Source organism: Chamaea fasciata, unplaced genomic scaffold, assembly GCF_029207755.1.
Source record: "Chamaea fasciata isolate MVZ Bird 193981 ecotype frontalis unplaced genomic scaffold, bChaFas1.0.hap1 SCAF_19, whole genome shotgun sequence".
In the NCBI taxonomy this organism is placed as follows: domain Eukaryota; kingdom Metazoa; phylum Chordata; class Aves; order Passeriformes; family Sylviidae; genus Chamaea; species Chamaea fasciata.
In genome coordinates, this window is record NW_027094104.1 from 9,271,953 (window position 1) to 9,289,904 (window position 17,952).

At 39.6% G+C, this 17,952-nt stretch overlaps 1 protein-coding gene across 7 annotated transcripts in view; it reads right to left on the reverse strand.

Annotated features, from left to right (window-relative positions):
* B3GNTL1 (UDP-GlcNAc:betaGal beta-1,3-N-acetylglucosaminyltransferase like 1) overlaps positions 1-17,952 on the reverse strand; it is a 95,378-nt gene that overhangs the window by 51,058 nt on the left and 26,368 nt on the right. For 6 of the 7 annotated variants that reach the window (XM_066200876.1, XM_066200881.1, XM_066200880.1 and 3 more), the window contains one exon: positions 17,359-17,454. In XM_066200876.1, the coding sequence (XP_066056973.1) occupies positions 17,359-17,454 (96 nt within the window). Of the gene's footprint in view, positions 1-15,615; positions 15,703-17,358; positions 17,455-17,952 lie in introns of those variants that run through there. The other variant, XM_066200882.1, reaches the window with a different exon arrangement.

Sequence of the window (17,952 nt, forward strand, 5' to 3'; positions counted from 1 at the left end):
TCTTTTTTAGTCGGTTTGTTGGGGTGGGTTTTTTTGGCAACTCAGATCTACAATCCAAAAACCACATCCAAAGTGTAGATGGCACTGGATTCTGGTTTCAGTTCATTCTTTACTTTGGCCACGATGTGAAACATAAATCAACCCCCCAGTGGAATGTAGCTGAGGCTTGCTAACACTTCTGTGACACTGCCATGCAGGGATCTGCATGAGAAAGCCAAAGAACAAGGGTACAGAGACACAGGGTGAATATTTATTCACTGTTAAACTTGCTGACAAACTGATCACATGTTACTCCCTCCTCTTTATGCCATACACAAAAATTAAAGTAAAATAAAACCAAAAGCTAAGAACAGAGTAAAGAATATGCAGGGCATTGCAGGGGGAAAGAACAGAGGGGGAACATTACACGCTCCTCAGGATACTGTAACTGCTCTCACCAAAATATCTGCTTCAATAAAACACCTAGAAATGGCACATTTTAACCCAGTCTTCAAAAAGCAGACACAACACACAAGAGAACAAGTTAGAACTCTAGAACAAGCTAGAATTCATCCATAATTCCCCACCATGAAGACAGAGAAATACATAAATCTCCTTTCATTTTGCTACTACTGCTCAAAGATACCAGATATGACCGAAAAGCCCAGTGACAAAAAGAGAAGCCCACCTGCCTGCAGTTACCTCATCTTCTTGCACTCTGCCTCTCACTCTGGAAATACACATTGTGGGATTCTACAAACATCATTTTCATTCCCTTTTCAGGGAGTTGTCTATCATCAGGCCTTATTAGTGTGCCTAACTATGTCAACTCCACAGAAAAGTTTCAGCCTCCTCTCCAAACATCCCTCAGCTTTTTTCTCAAAAGCCTGTGAGGAAACAGAAGCAAACACAATATAAAAGCGCTGGAGCATATGTCTATACACTTTCCACCATCAAAACAGAAAAACCACTGACCCAGAAATACCCTGAACTGTGTAAGGTTCTCCAAAGACCCCAAGTAATCAACAGAATGTATCTTGGCTTTACAAGAATCAGAATAATATTTTTCTTTATCTTTTTTTCTTCCTCAGACAAGTGCAATGGTAACCTCTCACGGCACGTGATGAGGTCTGTGCTGAGAAGGCTGGAAGGAAGATCAGAGTGCCCAGAGACGGTGAAAAAACAGATTTCCTGACTTACATGAAACGAGGACTCTAAGCTGTAAGCAAAAAGGATTGCCTTTAGTATGTGCCTTGATGAAAAACCCTCTCAAACCTCTGTCAAGCGTGGTATCCAACCGAGCAAAGTGGAACAGGACTTTTTGTCCAAAGCACAAGCTGGTGTGTTTCCACAGCAGGTGGAAAGGAACACCAGAGGGGCATTCTGCCACAGCAGTAGGTGATGGGGCTACTCTGCTTTTTTAGTAAGAAAAAGTACTTTTTAATGTTCCCTGTGCCACGCTGAATTTGTTGGACTCCTATTTAAGAAGCACACAGCTCTTTGCAGCACAACCTCAAGGACTCGGTTTTTCTCCATCTACTTCGACAACACCGATACGTTTTTTGTAGGGTTTTAATACTTCATCTCATTAAATAACTCAAAATGTGATGCTTTGATTATTTCATAATACAACATCAGGGAAATAAGCACTTCCAGCTGCTGTCATGTAATGACCACCTTGAAGCGTAGCACGGCTTCTCTAAAATTCTCTCAAACAACTGTTTACAATTGTTGCATCTGAGTAGCATTATGCATTTCCTTTGATTCTGATGCACAAAAGGAACTGCTTGAGACCCAATCCTGCAGTGGATCAAGGGAATGCAAACAAATTGAGTCCATCTCTCTTTAAATGAATCAGAGAATATCCTGAGTTGGAAGAGACACACGAGGATCAGCAAGTCCAAGTCCTTACCTTACAGCACAGTCTGTTTAAATTAAGAATAAATCAGCATCCAGTGAGACAGCACTTCCTAAAGTCTCTAGCATACAAAACACTTGTTAATATTGCTACAACTGTCTTGCCAGCAGAAAAAAAGTCAGATAAACCCTGAATCTACTGGCTTTAATATTAATCTTACATGCCCTGTGTACACGTACTAGCTGCTAAAATGCATGCCTTAAAATACAAAAAACCCTCCAGTTCTTGATATTAGTCAGACTGATTCTGCAATAAGGACAAAGACAACATTAATTTGGACCTTAAGAGAAGCTGAAAATGTAGGCAAAGCACTGAATAATCTTATTTTGACACATTTGCATTCATGAAAAATACCACTGAAACTCAGAAAACTTTGATTCATATTTTTTTAAAAATTTGAAAAAATAATTCCTTTGTTTAGTGTCAATAATACTTTTGTAAGAACAACACTGCATACACAGAATTCCAAGCTGCCTTTGGAGACAAAATGCCCCAGAGTCAGTGAGGCTTTCAGAGCCAGTCCCTTTGATCCACACTTGTGAGGAGCTCCCTTCCCAAACACCCTCATTCAGTTTTCATGCCTCGGCTCCCAAGGGACACAACAGCAGTTTGAGTGTCAGGCTTGATAAGCAAGAGCAGGAGAATAATCCAGAAACAGTTACACAGTTTGTCATTTCCAACCTTAAGCTGCATTTTTCATCCGTGCTGTTGTACCATTACAAACAATACCTGAGTGCTAATATTGCTTTTTTAATGGCTCACCAAGTTCATGAATAAGCCATGAAAAGTGAACTCTCAAGAGACTAGAAAACATTTGGCAATTTCCATTTCCAAGGTAGACAAAGCAGTTAATTTTAACTGGTTTAATTTAACATTAAACTGTTCATTTTGCCTTCTCCCCTTAGCTTTGGGCATATCAATCACCTTTCTTGAACTCCTCTTGTTTCAGACTCTTCCCTCCATATCTCTCAGGATGACTTTCATAACTCCAGTAAGCTTCCCAACCCTTTTGAATCTGAAAACCAACCCACATGCACCACATTTCTTATCCCATTCCAGGCCTCTGGCAGCCTCACTCTCTGTTGGACAGAGCAAACCATTCCACTAAATCGGGATATGCTCCAAAGGTTCACAGCAAGCACCCAGGAATGCTGTGTGTGTGTGTGTGGAGAGCACTTGTGCATCAGGGCTCAGAAATTACATGCTGAGTTCACCAAAAAGACTGCTGGACCTTGCAACTGCATAAAGAAGCTGTCAGGAAGAGAGAGGGAAAGCCATTCACGCTTGGTGAAGTATTTAGGTTTAAAACTATTCATTTCTGATGGAAGACAATCAAAGGCCAAGGAAAAAGAGGCATTCTGGTGTCTAACTGTATTCCAAAATACGCCTTTAGTGATGGAACAGAGAATTCCAGCGGGGAGTGTGGCTGATGGAGAGAAGTGGATGAACGCAGGGGATACAAAAAAAAAATCATCTGCCAAAGGAGGAAAAACCATGGAGCAAGTGGACTGGGAATGGTAAAGAGGCAGCAGCAGAGGCCAGCAAAACACAAAAATGGTGGGACTGAAGAGCAGCAGGACTCCCCTGGGTGTCACAGCACCAAAAGGCCCACGGCACTGGACAGGCACAAGTGGGTATTACTGGGGCTGTTTGTGTTGCTGGGCGTGAAGGTCAGCTACTTATGGGCACTTAATGTCAAGGGACATCAACAAGGACAAAACAGGATCTGACTTCTAAACCGACACTTTGTTTTTACTGACTTCTAATGAGATATAATTTGAAGGGCTTAAAGAGGGACAGGCAGCCAGAAGGATTCTTTATTAATCGAAGGGTCAGCAGATAACTGCAATTAGCAGCGGAGAGAAAGGGTTAAACCAGTCAGTTTTGTGCTAAGACAAACAAACAAACAAATAAATCTTTCTTCAGTTCAGGCTTAAAGGTTCTCATCTCTTCCATAACAGAGCACACAGATGATTCACAGCTGTTTGGCATCTGCGGCACTCCTACCTCCAGAATGTGTTCTCTTTGTCATCGGATCTCTCCCAGCACACGGATGGGAGGACTCTCATCCCCTCCACCGGAGCCTGTATGTTCTTAAATGTTCCTTACACATTTCTGATGGTGGAAATCAAGAACTAGGCACCTACAGGAAATATGAAAGCAGAACCTGCTTATCTACACCCAAGAAATGACATTTTCCACTTAGTACAGATATTTAATTTGTGAAAGAATCTAAGAGCATCACCCTTCAATCTAAAGCAAGATTTTTATTGTGCTCATTGCTAGCGAAAAAAATTTCAAACACCAACCTGGCGTTTAGAAAGGACAAGATGGGTCTGCTACTCCTACTTACCATCAGGAAAGTCTTATATTTATTGCATGATTCAGAAAATGCTGTTGTTACTGAGCTGCAGCTTTTACAAGTGCAAGATGAGCTAAACTTCTGGTTATTTTGTTCCAAAACGCAGAAGTTTTTGACCACCTGAAAACAAATTTGACCGCATTGAAAACAAATTAAAAAAAAATTTATGTGTTACTTTTGGCATCAAATTATTCTATAGAATCACAGGGATGAAATGACTCTGTTAAAACAGCTGTGCAAAGTACTCAAATTGGCTTGCTTTCTTCCTTTCCAATAAACCTCTAGCCTGCTTGGAAAGTCCTATTTTTTCCAGACTTCAGTTTGGGAGGCTTATTTGGTAATCAGTCATTTTTCACATGCTCTCTTACTTTCTAGCAGCTGTGTACATACAAATTTCCATAAAAACCTACACATATCCACTTAAAAGATCAAACTCACGGGCTTGAAACCCAGTAAAGGAGGAAAGAAAAACAGCAGAGCACAAGTAGTTGTCAAGACAAATTACAAATAGAAGTTATGAAAGTAACATTTGCCTATTTTCTCTTCAAAAACAAAAAAATGCACTGAATTTTCATGCTAATACAAGCACATCTACCAGGAGTGTATTTGAAATGAATCAGTGCCAGCCCTTGTAACACTGCCCAAAAACATTAAAAAGCAGGACTTTTCCTAAATGCAATGTTTAAAAATTCATTAATAGCAAGAAATGTAAAGCTGTGGTCAAAAGATGCCCGAAGTTAAGCCGGCTGGTTTGTAAACCACTATAAATGGCACAAGATTTGCATACACAGCCTGTATGGGGACATATATAAAATCCAGGGCCCTCCTTATTAGTAAATTCCTGACAGTGAGAAGCCCTGAAAAAACTGCAAATATTTAACAGCACTTAATGGCAGTGCAAACACACATCTGCCCAACAGGGCATGGTAAGACAATTCCTTGGCAAAGCACCTCAAATTCAGACAGGCAGAATTAAAATACATTTTAGAAGGTAATTATGAAAACTGTGCCTGAATAAGGCTCCGGTTTTTGTAAAAAGCAGAAAAAATACTTCTCTTTGCCAGTTGCTCACACATGATTGAGCCCAAATAACAATTTTTTTGCTTTAAAAAAGGGTTTGACAGAAGTTAAAAAAGCCAAACCCTGTTATTTCTATGATCATTAAAAACAGACACTAAAATTTTTGGTTTGCTGATGACGGTGACATTTCTACATTCTACAATCACCAAAGTTGCCAGGCAAAAAATTAGCCAAATATATCAGATCCCAAATGGAAATTCAAACAGCTTTCAGAATCTGTGAAGCAGTAGCTTCACATCTTGGTTTTAGAAAGAAGTTTATTTCCTTGTAAAATTTATTAGTTGTGTTTATGGAGCTCTCCGGTAAGAGGTCAGAACTGAGAAAAGATTCCACCTCAGGCTATCCATCCCAAGTTCTACAGACAGCAACAGTAAGTCCAGTGTCATGGGGGGGGGGGAACATCAGGCTGCCTTCCTGCAAAACAACTCTTCAGCTCGGAATTTTGGAAAGATTTTGACTTGGTCAGCAAATATTTGGCTATTGATACATGATCAGAATGAGACAATGGACAGTTTTCAGGTAATTTGCAGGTAAATACCTTGGCATGACCCATTCTGAGTATGTGCTCTGACACAGGTAGCTTTATGTTTTTACAGCAATTGTTAATTACCAATCCTTAATTGTCCTGCCTTTAGAGGGCTCAGGGTGTCAGTGCCCTGGCTGGGGCTGCTCCAAGAGTTCTCCTTCACCAGGACTTCCAATGGATGCATTGGCATTTTTCAGACTAAAAACTTATATCTATGAGCATTGCTTATGTATTATTCCTACCAAATTAGCACAAGCCCTGCCACAGCAGTGGCAGTTCATCATCAAGGCTGAAGCTGTGTTATGATTTTCACTGAAGAGAAAGTTGAATTGAGTTCTATGTCTCGCTGCTTGCACCTGGTATCCTGCTATAAAAGGAGATTTTAGACTTCACCTCTCCTCAATACAGAACTTGAAACTAAAGTATCAGAGAACACATGCTTGCTACTGAGGCATGTAATTTCTTCCTTCCTCTTTATTCTAAAATTATTCACGTTACCTACTTGATGAAAAAAAAAAAGCCCAACAACCCAAGCTTTGAGTCACAGATTATTATCACAGGGACCCAGTTCTCAGGCAGCAGTGAAATGCATGCCATCCTGTCAGACAGAAAATAATTTCTTGTTCCTGAATAACAAAACATGTATTTACTACAGATACTGCTTCAGCCATTTAAGAAATATTTTTATGCTTTGCTTTTGTCATTTTATCAATGCTCCATTTGTGTTCAATAGCATCCTCCATTGTACAGAGCAGCAGGATGACAGACTCAATCACTGCAACTTGACATTAACGTGCTCACATTCCATGGCTACAGCTTGGTTATAAAAGCCATGAAAGAGTGAATTTAATATGTGGCAGAACACCAGATTTTTTTTGTTTGTTTGTTTCAAATTCTACAAACCATCTTCCTGATCCTGAATAGCAACCAGGTCCACAAAGTTTCCTCTCCTTCCACTAAGCTGGTTTTGTTCATTCTCCTCTGACCATGGCCTCCCAAAGGAGCAGGGACGATTTCTCCACCACTGCCTGCACCGGCTAAACTTGAAGATCAGGAACACTTCTTTGAAGACAAAAATATTTCTAATTTTCCATCACTAATATATGACTATTTATACAGCTCTACCAGCAGAGGAAAATGGGAATTCATTGTTGGTGGCATTGACACCATCTTTACCTCAACAAGCCCATTCAGTTAAGAGACAAAATGAGCTACAGTAAAAAACTACAGTAAAAATTCCTTCAACTACTGGGAAATCCCTATTTACACGAGTATGCCAAGCAGTGCTGTCAACAGCAGAGGTGCCCCAGGTCTCCTGCAACCATCAGAATTTTCCAGAAAACAGCTCTGAAGGCAAAAGGATAACATGTCATCATTTTTAATTTGCAGGACATTACTCCCATTTAAGTTACTATATAAAAAATACATGCAAATTTGGGAGGGACCGTGCTTCAAATATGGTTCAAGCTAAAAGAATTAAAATGTGACATGACACAGTGGCAATTACTGCAGTAAATGAAAGGGTCAGCTGTTCCGAGCTTTCCAAAAAGAGGAGGCAAACATCTAGCGAAGAAACACAAAATCCATAAAAAGTTTTCAGCCCCTAATTTTGCATCAATGGACACAGATCTCCCAGACCAGAACACTGAGCCTCCTAGCACCATTATTCTTTCAGGCCAGGGACAGAACCAAGGCCACACAAAAGTGACTTTGTACACTTTGACTGGGCTGCAGCCCCCAGGACCTGCTCTCGCGCTGACAGGAAATCGCCGCTGCCTCGAGCCTTCATCTACCCACGTGAAACAGAGACCACAGACCAGCCTCTGTTCTCTCCTAATTGTCAACATCTGCTCTGCACAGCTATGAATAATTTCATGACACACAAAAAAAATCTCTCCTACTGACTCCAAAGGCTGTCGGGTTTGTGTTTTTCTTCTTTTTCTTTTTGAAGGCGAAATCTGACGCTGAAATTCGGCTTCTAGGTTAAGACATGCATTCTACTGAGAGATGCCATTACAACAGAACTCAGGGGAGGTAGAAAAAGCTGATGGTGCTGGTTATTCCTTTTTAAAGTCAGGTGGCCAAATAAATGTTGGCAGTTGAGATAACACATCGTTTTCAAATATTGAAGAGTAATGGAGCACCTGCCCACTGGTGGAGGGAGCAACCTCCATGAGAGGTAGCTGTGATCCCTCTGACTGCTTGATTCACGCCAAGCACAACAAATCTCAACTCAAACATCTCAGCCCTAAGAAAGTGGGGATGCAGATGTACCAATAGACACATTCAGCATGACCTGAGCTTCAGTTCAGAGAGAAAACACATTTCAGGACAGCTTAGCAGCGCTGCCACTGGAAACCTCCACTTTCCTGCTCTTTCAAGTGAGCCATCAGGGGTTCTAAGACTGTCAAACATTTGAATTAACTTATTTTCGTTTCACAATCACAGACTTATTTCTTTATTTCTAGTAGAAGAGTGCCAGTATGAAAGGTATGGCTAAAAATCTGGGGACATGGCCACGCTACAATTTTAGACGGTCACTAGGCCTGGCTGAAAAGTCAGAGAAGAAAGGAAAAGGGGAGATGCACATCAGCCTGTCTGCAGCCCTCATTAGCAATGGGACTCTTCATGAGCAGGAGAAGCAGAAGAATGGAAGGAGAAATAATTAAAGAAGAAATCACAAGGGCAGTCAGTCCTTGCCAATGTAATTCCCAGACACTTTTCCGGGGCTGGAACACAATGTGATAAGGTTTTCTCAACTGACTCCTGCACAAAGCAGAGGTTGACTACATACAGGACAACACTAGGAAAAAAAAAAACTTTTCTCCTTCAGCTGAAATACCCAGGAAATGCACAGAAGGAACAGAACATCGAGAACATAAACTAAACATGCTTCTTTTAGTGTCTACACCACATCCAGGACCACAGAAATGACTTCTTTATCTCTCCTTCTGGCTTCTGTGATAACAGAGCTGAGATTTCCCTGCAGTTTCCCTGCTTTAAATGCTGTGACAGTTCATTTGCTTCTTGCTAGCTTGGGCTCAGCATCACCTTGCTGGCCTGGCAGTTCTCCAAGTGGAGTGTGTAAAAGTATGTGAGCCCTTGGACAGTCTGGTTTCTCTCAGAAACATTAAAATCCTTTTAAAAGCAATTGCTAACCTGGTGACCAATTCACCTCCTTCCTCTGAGGCTCGACTGTGAGAGAGGATTTCATGGACACAGAACTGTTTTCTCCTAAATATTAAGCTGACTACTCCTCTGCTACTTTTTAATGGGTGATTACATTTCAATTTCTTCATTAAAAACGACTGAAATTAAAAGCAATCTGCTCCTTGCAAAATGAATGGGCAATTAAGGATGTGGTGAACTTGTGGCTCCTTTGTGAAGCATCAGGGAAAGACAACATTATATGGGGGAGGAGATGAAACCAACAATGAAGAGAGAAAGTGAAAGCTGTCAAGTGCTGACACAGCCAGAACAACCAATTCCAAAAGTTGCAGTGGAAGAACAGGGCAAAAACGAAACATAACAAAACACACTAAAGAAAACACAGAGTATCAGAGTACAGAGTGTAAGACCTGCCCATACAAAAAGTCCCCAAAATTACAGTGTCAAGCCAATGGGTTTCAGAAAAATAAGTCTGGAATGCATGCTCAAAATAAATTTCAATTGTCAGAAACTCTTGGATGATATTAAGCACAAACTTGCAGCCTGTTTTACTAGCTTTTAAAACAACATGGCAAAGGGGTTAAAAACACGTACACTAGATAAGACAAAAATCAAACCAGAGGCAGAAGCAGTTGTATAATGTGCAGTCTGATGTAAAAAAATCAAAAATGCCCCAAAACCAACCAAAAAAATAAAAGGGAAAAAAAAAAAGAAAAAAAGAGCAAGATTAACAGGCTGTATTATTAACAGCACACTTATTTTGTCTTTTGTGGCTAGATAAATCCTCCAAAGTTATAAAGATTAAAACATTCTTTAAAGTACAGTTTGAACCATTCACTAGATAGCAAGCACTTTCTGCAATTTGTCTTTTCTAATCCATAAAATAATCATAACCCTGAGAGTCATACGTTCATGATTATATTTATTTCATTCTGACATTATTACAGTATAGGTATGCAAAGAGTTATCCAAAATAAATATAGACCTCTTGGCATTCTCTGGAATTATACACCTGAAAATAATAATTCCTTTTAATATACAAATTTTCTGAACACCTATCTTTTATATGTTGACAGGCATGATTCAGATCCACTCCAGTAAACTCAACACCATAAATGAATGGCACCAAATTAGTCTAATAAAAAGAACTCTAGTAACATCTGCTTTTTCTTTTTCATAGCTCTGAAGGAATCAAAGAAGTAGTCTGCAGCAACTCCCAAGTCCTCCTGCTCTACTTACCAGCAGCATTTGCTTTTCTATCTTCTCTATATTCTTTGCATATATGTTTGTAGCTCTGTAGCCTATTTGTGGCTAGCCCCAATACTTTTCCCTACCCTGACAGGCAGAAAGACAAAATACATTCCAGAGGCTCCAAACTGGGGGTCCAAAGCCCCCTTCCTATCTTGGCTCTCTGGGAGCCAAGACTGAAACCAGCCCTTGGAGACACATTTTCATCAACAGAGTTTAGCTCCTATCTAAAGGAGGGAGGATTCAGAAAAGGGCTGAACCAAGGAAGAATTATCTCACCACTTATGGCTCTAATTGGGGATTTCTGTCAGTTATTCTAATTCGCTAAACTTATCAAGCTGTATCCACCCCGTGCAGGGGTGGGCATTTTCCATATCTGCCCCTTGGAGGCCTCCAATAAAGACCAGCCTAAATTCTACCTCCTGTACCGATATTGTCTCCAAAGTGTGTTGTTTCATTTCCAGGTTCATTAAGGCATCAGTGGAACTGGACCTGCTACTCACCTTCAGATGATGAAATTGCCCTAAGTGCACAGACAAATCTCCATTCTTTATGAAAAATGACACACTGTTCACAGCTACACTGATCCAAGCTAATGCTCTGAAAAGCTCACTGTGATTTATTTGCGCAATTTCAGCTCAAGAATTTCTAATCACGGTCTGTTTGGCCAAGACTGTAAAAACAGAAGAAAAATCCCATGTCCCAGTTTGTCGTACTAAGGAAAAAAGATACATTAAAAACTGAATTACTCATTAAATCTGGATTCTTATACGTCAAAGCTGTCAGATTGGACAATGAATCTGGCTTTTTTACAACACAGAAAGGAAAAATATAAATTCAAACATAACAGTATAACATATATTGTTAATACTTGAGAGAGGATATGGTGGATGTAAATATTTTAAAACTCAGCTTCCTTGAGTAGTTAAAAAAAAATCAGAAAAGCAACAACTACCGTGGAGACAAATTTTAAACATGGCAGGGTGAAGTCAGTAGAGAAAAGTATTAAGGAACAAAATCTTGAGTGTGACAGATTGGATAGAATGTGCTTAACTCATGCTCATATACAATTTTTAAAACAGTGAAAAACTGTTCAGTGCACAGTGGCAAGAGACAAAGAAATTATTTTTCCTATATATAAGGCTACAAGAGGGAACTGCATGGCAGATAAAATACGTTTGAAATCCATGATTTTTATTACAGTAGAAGCCACAGCAAAAATATTTCCCTTCTTTTTTTTGGAATCAGCACTTTGATGTTCAAATTCAAAGAAAGCAAATTACAGAAGCGAAGGGTGAATCGGCTCTGTGCTCTCACATATGGACAACCAACTGAAAATAAACATCACTGAGTTGGAAACGTCTGTTTGCAGTGGGCCTTTTGTTTTGAAAGGAAAAAAAAGAAGTCAGGGCGACTTCAATATCTTATCTATTACTTTAAAATAAAGACTGGATTTTGTCCCTCAAAAGGAGGCAAAAGTATAGTTCCCTAAACTATAAAAGGCAATGATATTGAAGCTCAAAGTGAGGCTTAAGGGCTGTTTATTTGGAAGTCAGCACAAGCACATCAACAGGATAAATACGGCAGATGAAACAAGAATTAAGTGGAGCACTCAGAAACTGGAAGTTATTAGCCAGTTCCATTCATGTCCTTAACTGCAGCTCTAAATTAACAAATAGGTCTTCAATTTATTTTAACATCTTGCCCTATTTTTCAAAGTAGTTTTCAAGTGTATTGAGTAGGAAAAAATGGCAAAAAACCCTTGGAAAGCCAATTATGCGTTTCTGAAAATTCAGCCCTGGACAGTTTTCCTTTACACTTGGCATTACCTGTCCACCTCCTAGATCAAATGCCTGTAAAAACGGCATTTAGGATGCAAATCTGTTGCATTCCTTATTGGTTTCATTAATTACTAAAAATACAAGAAAATATCATCAGCTGGAACAAATGATAGCTCACAGAGAAATAGCTGTTTTCTCCCAGTTTCATTTCTGCGCCCATCAAAGTCATATCAGGCTTTTCCTGCCATACAAGGATCCGTCATGCTGTAATGCTGCATTCATCAAGAACATTTTTGGAATAAAGTCAAACTTATTGTAATCACAAGTCCCTTTTATACTATATTACAATATTTCTATTCCATTTTAACATAACCATGTATTATGAGCCACATTCCAGCCTTGTTCAATCATGCAAATTATCAAGCAAGATATGAAGTGGAAAAACACAAACTATTTAACACTCCTTCCCCTATGGGACACCTTTAAACTCATGCAAAACTGCACACACACAGAGCACAAGCTGTATACATTTCTGAATTCCAGCAAACCTGTTTCTAAGTTCAAAATATGTGACCCTGAGCTGCCTTTTCATAAAGCCTCACTGGGAAGTTCTAATTGTGCTTTGAGTTCACAGATGTGGCTAAGCCACTTCTCATTAAACTTCCTAGAATTCCATGAACCCTTTGACATGTATTTTCACATGTAAATATAAACACTGTCAAGCTTGTGAAACTTTGGTTCATTCTCCTCCAGAGGAGAACAAGGATCAACCGACCACAAAAGGAAGCAGCCAGTTGGGGTTTTTTTATATGGTACAGGCTCAATCCCATACAAACTGCTGGAATCTGCTGTAATAACCAGTGACTTTGGCTGTTTCCCCTGGCAGAAAAACATCAGGAGTTCACTATTAATGCCACATTTTTAGATAATATGGGTCAAGGAAGAGGAAACAGTGATCAAAAAAATCCCAAGGAAGCGTTGAGCATCTTTTTATTGAAAGACAACAAACACAAGCGAGCCATTAATAGTGGCTAAGATGGGGGAGGGAAGGAGGGAGGGGGAGGGTGGAGGGGATTTCAATCAGCCTTTTCATGTTTTATTCATTCTTAAGTAAGAAAGCCTTTCCCTCTGGCCAGTTTTTGCCTTTACTAACATAACCAGACAACAGGCATTGCATACATCCACTGTCAGACTGCTGCCTTGATTATTATTACAGTTGTGACACATGGACAGCCAACCCAAGCACTAATAAAGTGGAATTTTCTGTCTGCAGGTAGACAAAACAGCTGCTGTAAGCCAGAGATATTCAATCCGTGGCCCACCTGGAAAATTCATCCAACTTGCAATCTACTCCAACCAGCTTTTGACCACTGAGAAGCTCCCCACTGAGCCACACGATGATAATGGAATACTGAGTGCACTGAATTTATGGAAAAGGTCCAGCCATGCTATCAGGTCCTCCTTGCCCTTAAAATAAGCTCTGACTCCACCACAATGCTAGAACTATTTCCACATTGAGCATCTGTAGTAAATGCTGATTTGTAGCATGAATCTTTATCAAATAGTGATAAACTCTAATATAGGAAGACTTAGAAAGCAGAGAAGCACAGCTTTGAAAGCTGTCACTGAAATGTAACAGGCACCTATTAGAGCACAGAGAGGTGTGGGCTATGAAATGTTAATTACTGCTCTTCTGTCGGGTTGTTGGCAGAGATTATTGCCAAGAACTACAAACCACCTGCGACCATTTCCAGATTTTATCCAACACCAAGGAGCTCCAAGATAACCTGCAAAGTCCGGCATGTATCAGGAAGTCATACAGACGCAGTTGTGCAGAATCACTGTGGCTTTTTCAGACAGTTATTTATCTACACGAGGACAATCCAGCCTTATCATCCACACGCCCTTCCTTTTGGCAGGAGTCTCCTCACAAGAGCAAACTCTAAGTCTGCTGCCTGCTTCCTAAGTGCACAGACACATCAAGAGTGGAAATGTCTCTTGTGTATGAGGAGGAAAAAATGGTAGGTCAGATGGGATTGTGCTTCAGGCTGAACAGAATACTTCACAGGCTGAGAGACTAAACTAACCTAAAGCAGTGATTTAACAGATGTGGGGACATGAACTCAGCTCTTTTACTTACAGTCAGCAACAGCCCTTAAAAATGACTTGCATAAATATTTGTGCAATTAATCCAGCCTTAAAACCATTGAGAACTTTTCACTTACACAGCCCAGTAAACATTTCCAGTGTAAAAGAAGGGCTGCACGATCAAACCTCAGTCACATTTACAAGCACAACTTGGACTCGGATATCCCGTCGGATTAGTTTTAATCTCCATTTTTTTCCACTAACTTCAACATCAAAACAGCCAGTTCTGTTAATTTGTTTGCTCATTCTCTTCCTGTACCTGTCACTGTGATCTGCACTTACTGAACAGTTACAATTATCCTTTTTTATTTGTTTGTTTTTGCTCTTGGCCAGAAAGAGCAAGTCTTCAGAACACATGTATTTAAGGGTTGTTTCAGTATACCCATAAAAGTGTGGTTTGATCACCTGTCCTTTATGCAGGAGATAACACTGAAGAAGCAAATCTTGATCTTTTAAAATGCAGGTTTTTTCATTATCACGCTCTCTTTGTACTCTCTCACTCCCACCACACTCTCTGGGGTATATATTCTGAAATTTCACGCATACCATAAAGTATCTTTGGAATGTTACAGTATAATTGTTTAGAGAAACATTTAATGGATGAGTAAGCATCAAGAGGCCAGGGCTAAGGGAAAAGTTAAAATGCTGGCAGCATTTTGTACTGAAAGATCTTCTCAGCATGAGGACATTTGATCCAAAAATCTGGTATTGACTCGATCAGTTTAAAGCCAGAATCAAGCACAGAGGTGTCTGAAGGCATCTCCCAAAACATCTCCCTCCAACCACAGCTCCCATACCTGGCTTTGGGCGCTGCTCAGCGGAGCAATCCAGTGCCACAGCACATTATTTGATCAATAACATAAATGTTATGATAGGGGATGACATGAGCTTGACAATTGGCTCTTTTTCCTTTTGGAATTGGTTTCCCAGTTTCCAGCACAAATAATCTGCATGTGCATGGTGTGGAAATGCAGCAGAAGTGACTGGAAAGAGCTGGGCACTGAGCACAGAGACAGCTGAAAAAAGCTTTCACTACAGGAATCTGCTGCAGACAACGTGCTTTAATTAAAGCACATTTTCCTGAATTCTCTGAAGAACTGCTCCTCTCAGAGATTCTACAAATCGATTAGCACAGGTCCATCATGATAGTTTTTTGGGGTTTATGTACTGAAAAGGGTTTAAAAAACCACACACACACAAATAAAGCATAGGCTATATCAGGGTAGATGAGTGGGACCTTAGATAATTAATTCATATCCTAATTATTAGAGAACAGCTGAGATGGCTTTTACTCCCAATTCCTCCTCTGCCCCATATTATTTTAAGTAAGAAAAAGCAAAATATTTATCCCCCTACCTGAATTTCGAATCAGAAGATTACAAAAGCAGAAGTGCCTCCTACTTACAGAAATAAAGCAGCTCCTTCAGCTCCAAAGCTGGAAAAGCCAAGCAGCCCCAGGCTCAGGTCACAGCTGAAGCTTGTCTGATAATTGGGCACCTAAAATCTCCCTCCAATGGGATTCTGTGGTGCTTAACAACATATGAATTGTAGCTGGTGCAGCTACATTCCTCCAAAAGTTCAGACATTCACAGAGTTCTCAGAAATCTACTGTCTTTGAGGAACTTCTGTTTCTGCATTCAAGTTTGTGGAGAACAGGTAGCACATTAAAAAATAATGAGGAACACAGAAATAGTGAATCTATAAAGCTCATCTTGTTAAACTCATGGGTAAGTACCACAAGTTCTGCTAATCTACCTTTAAATTATATGCAAAAATAATGCATTTGTTAAGGTTTTAAGAGGTATTTGCAGCATGTAAGACTGCAAGGGACTTCCCAGGTCACCATATTTGCATCCTACTGCTGGAAAGACAATATTAAATAATCTCTTACAGAACACATTGATGCCCATATTATTTAAAAGGAGTTTTTATTATTATTATTATTATTAATCTCAGAATCAGGATATTTGTTTTAATTTTCCATTTAATTCATCAAAGATCCAGTGACCATTTAGATGAAACACTTCAGATTGTGTAGGACAAGCTTTTACATCCTCAAGCTTTTCTTTCTCTTCACCAGCACAGCGATCCAGATGCTGTCATCAGATAAATGTGCTGGTTTAAATCTGCATTTTTTTCTAATGCCACGCTCACTGGCAAATCCAAATATTCCTTGGGTAACTTTTTCTGTAATTCCTTTCCCTTGGTGAATTACAGGGAGCTGTAATACCACTGGTGATTTTAAAACAAGGTCTGTAGATTACTCCTTGTGTTACAATGACCATAGCAGGGCCTGTTGGTGTTTTTTTGGAGTTAGGGGAACACAACACAGATTCTAATGAACAAGGATAAACAAGGATATGTTAATCTTTTCAACCACTTAAATCCAGGGAAATCAAAACCAAATGTCTTTCTAACAGAGCATCCCCAAACCCAAGCCCAAATACTTGGATCTTAAGGCCTGCTGGGATGTTTTCTGCAAACCATCCATTAGATTTCTTATATTCTGTACAACATTCCTCCACAAGCTGGATTGATTTCTTCCACAGCTTAACTTGTTTTTGCCAAGGTCTCTTTCAGCCTCTATTTTAGTTCAGCATTGGCCTCCTGCCTAATGAAACAACCGTTCCTTATGCCAAAACTGTCATCTTCAGTTGCACAAGATGCATCTCACTTACAAACAATGTGTAATGAGCCTGATGTTTAATGCCTGAAGTACTGCTGTCTTAAAATGATCCTAAGCAAAACTTAAACAGATAGAGGAGTGGTCAGTACCTTGAGCAGGAGAAGATTCTTTCTCAAGATTGATTTTTTTTTCCTCCCCTTTTGTATTCAAATCCACTTTTTGGAAAAGAAAGCCATAATTTTAGAACATGAAAGCACATGTAGTTAACACAGGCAGCAGTGAGACATGTAGGGCTCTCTCCAAACCTGAAAGCTTCATTCTCACTCACTGTGAGATCATTGCTCTGTAATGATCACGTGCACCATAACCTTGGCTTCTCTTGAACAAACTACGTTTAAACATGAAAATCTAATAACATTAATGAACTATCAAGCATTGCTTATGACTGAAAAAAATCCATCCAAATAAGCCTCCTACTCTATTTTCCTGCTGTAATTTCAGGCAGAGCTGAAACAAAGATACCTGTGTAAGAAGTTGTTCCTGGGTGAGGTTATTGATCCAGCGAGTGTATCGTTCAGTGGAGTCCACTGGTTCTCTTCTGACTTGGCAACCAATAATCTACAGCAAAATGAGATAAATCCCCTAGGTTAAACTGCTGTACACCCACATGGCAACAAAACAGAATCACAAAACAAACATTTAAAACATGCCAACTCCTAGAATGAAGATTATCTATACAGTCCTTACTAGCCCCCTTTCTATGTTCATAAGATAATATGGTACAGTTGCTCTGTTCAAATGTTAAGTATTTACAGACTTTAAAGGTGTCTAGAAAACACTGAGGAGTATCTTTCCAATAAACTCATTCTTGGGAATACTTGGGAATATTGCACGCTTGAATTTACTTCTCTGAATTTTGGCTCATAACACTGGTTCTGTACTTACTGTATTGTAGGTCTTAAAATGCTTTGAGCCTTTTGGAATTGAAAAAAAAAAATTAGGAAAAAATCCTCATCAAATAAAGTCATTATTTAGGAATTACCGGTATTGCAGTGAGAAAAATCAACGGGTTACATTAAATTTAGTCATAATTTGGAGCACAATCTTTGGAAATGT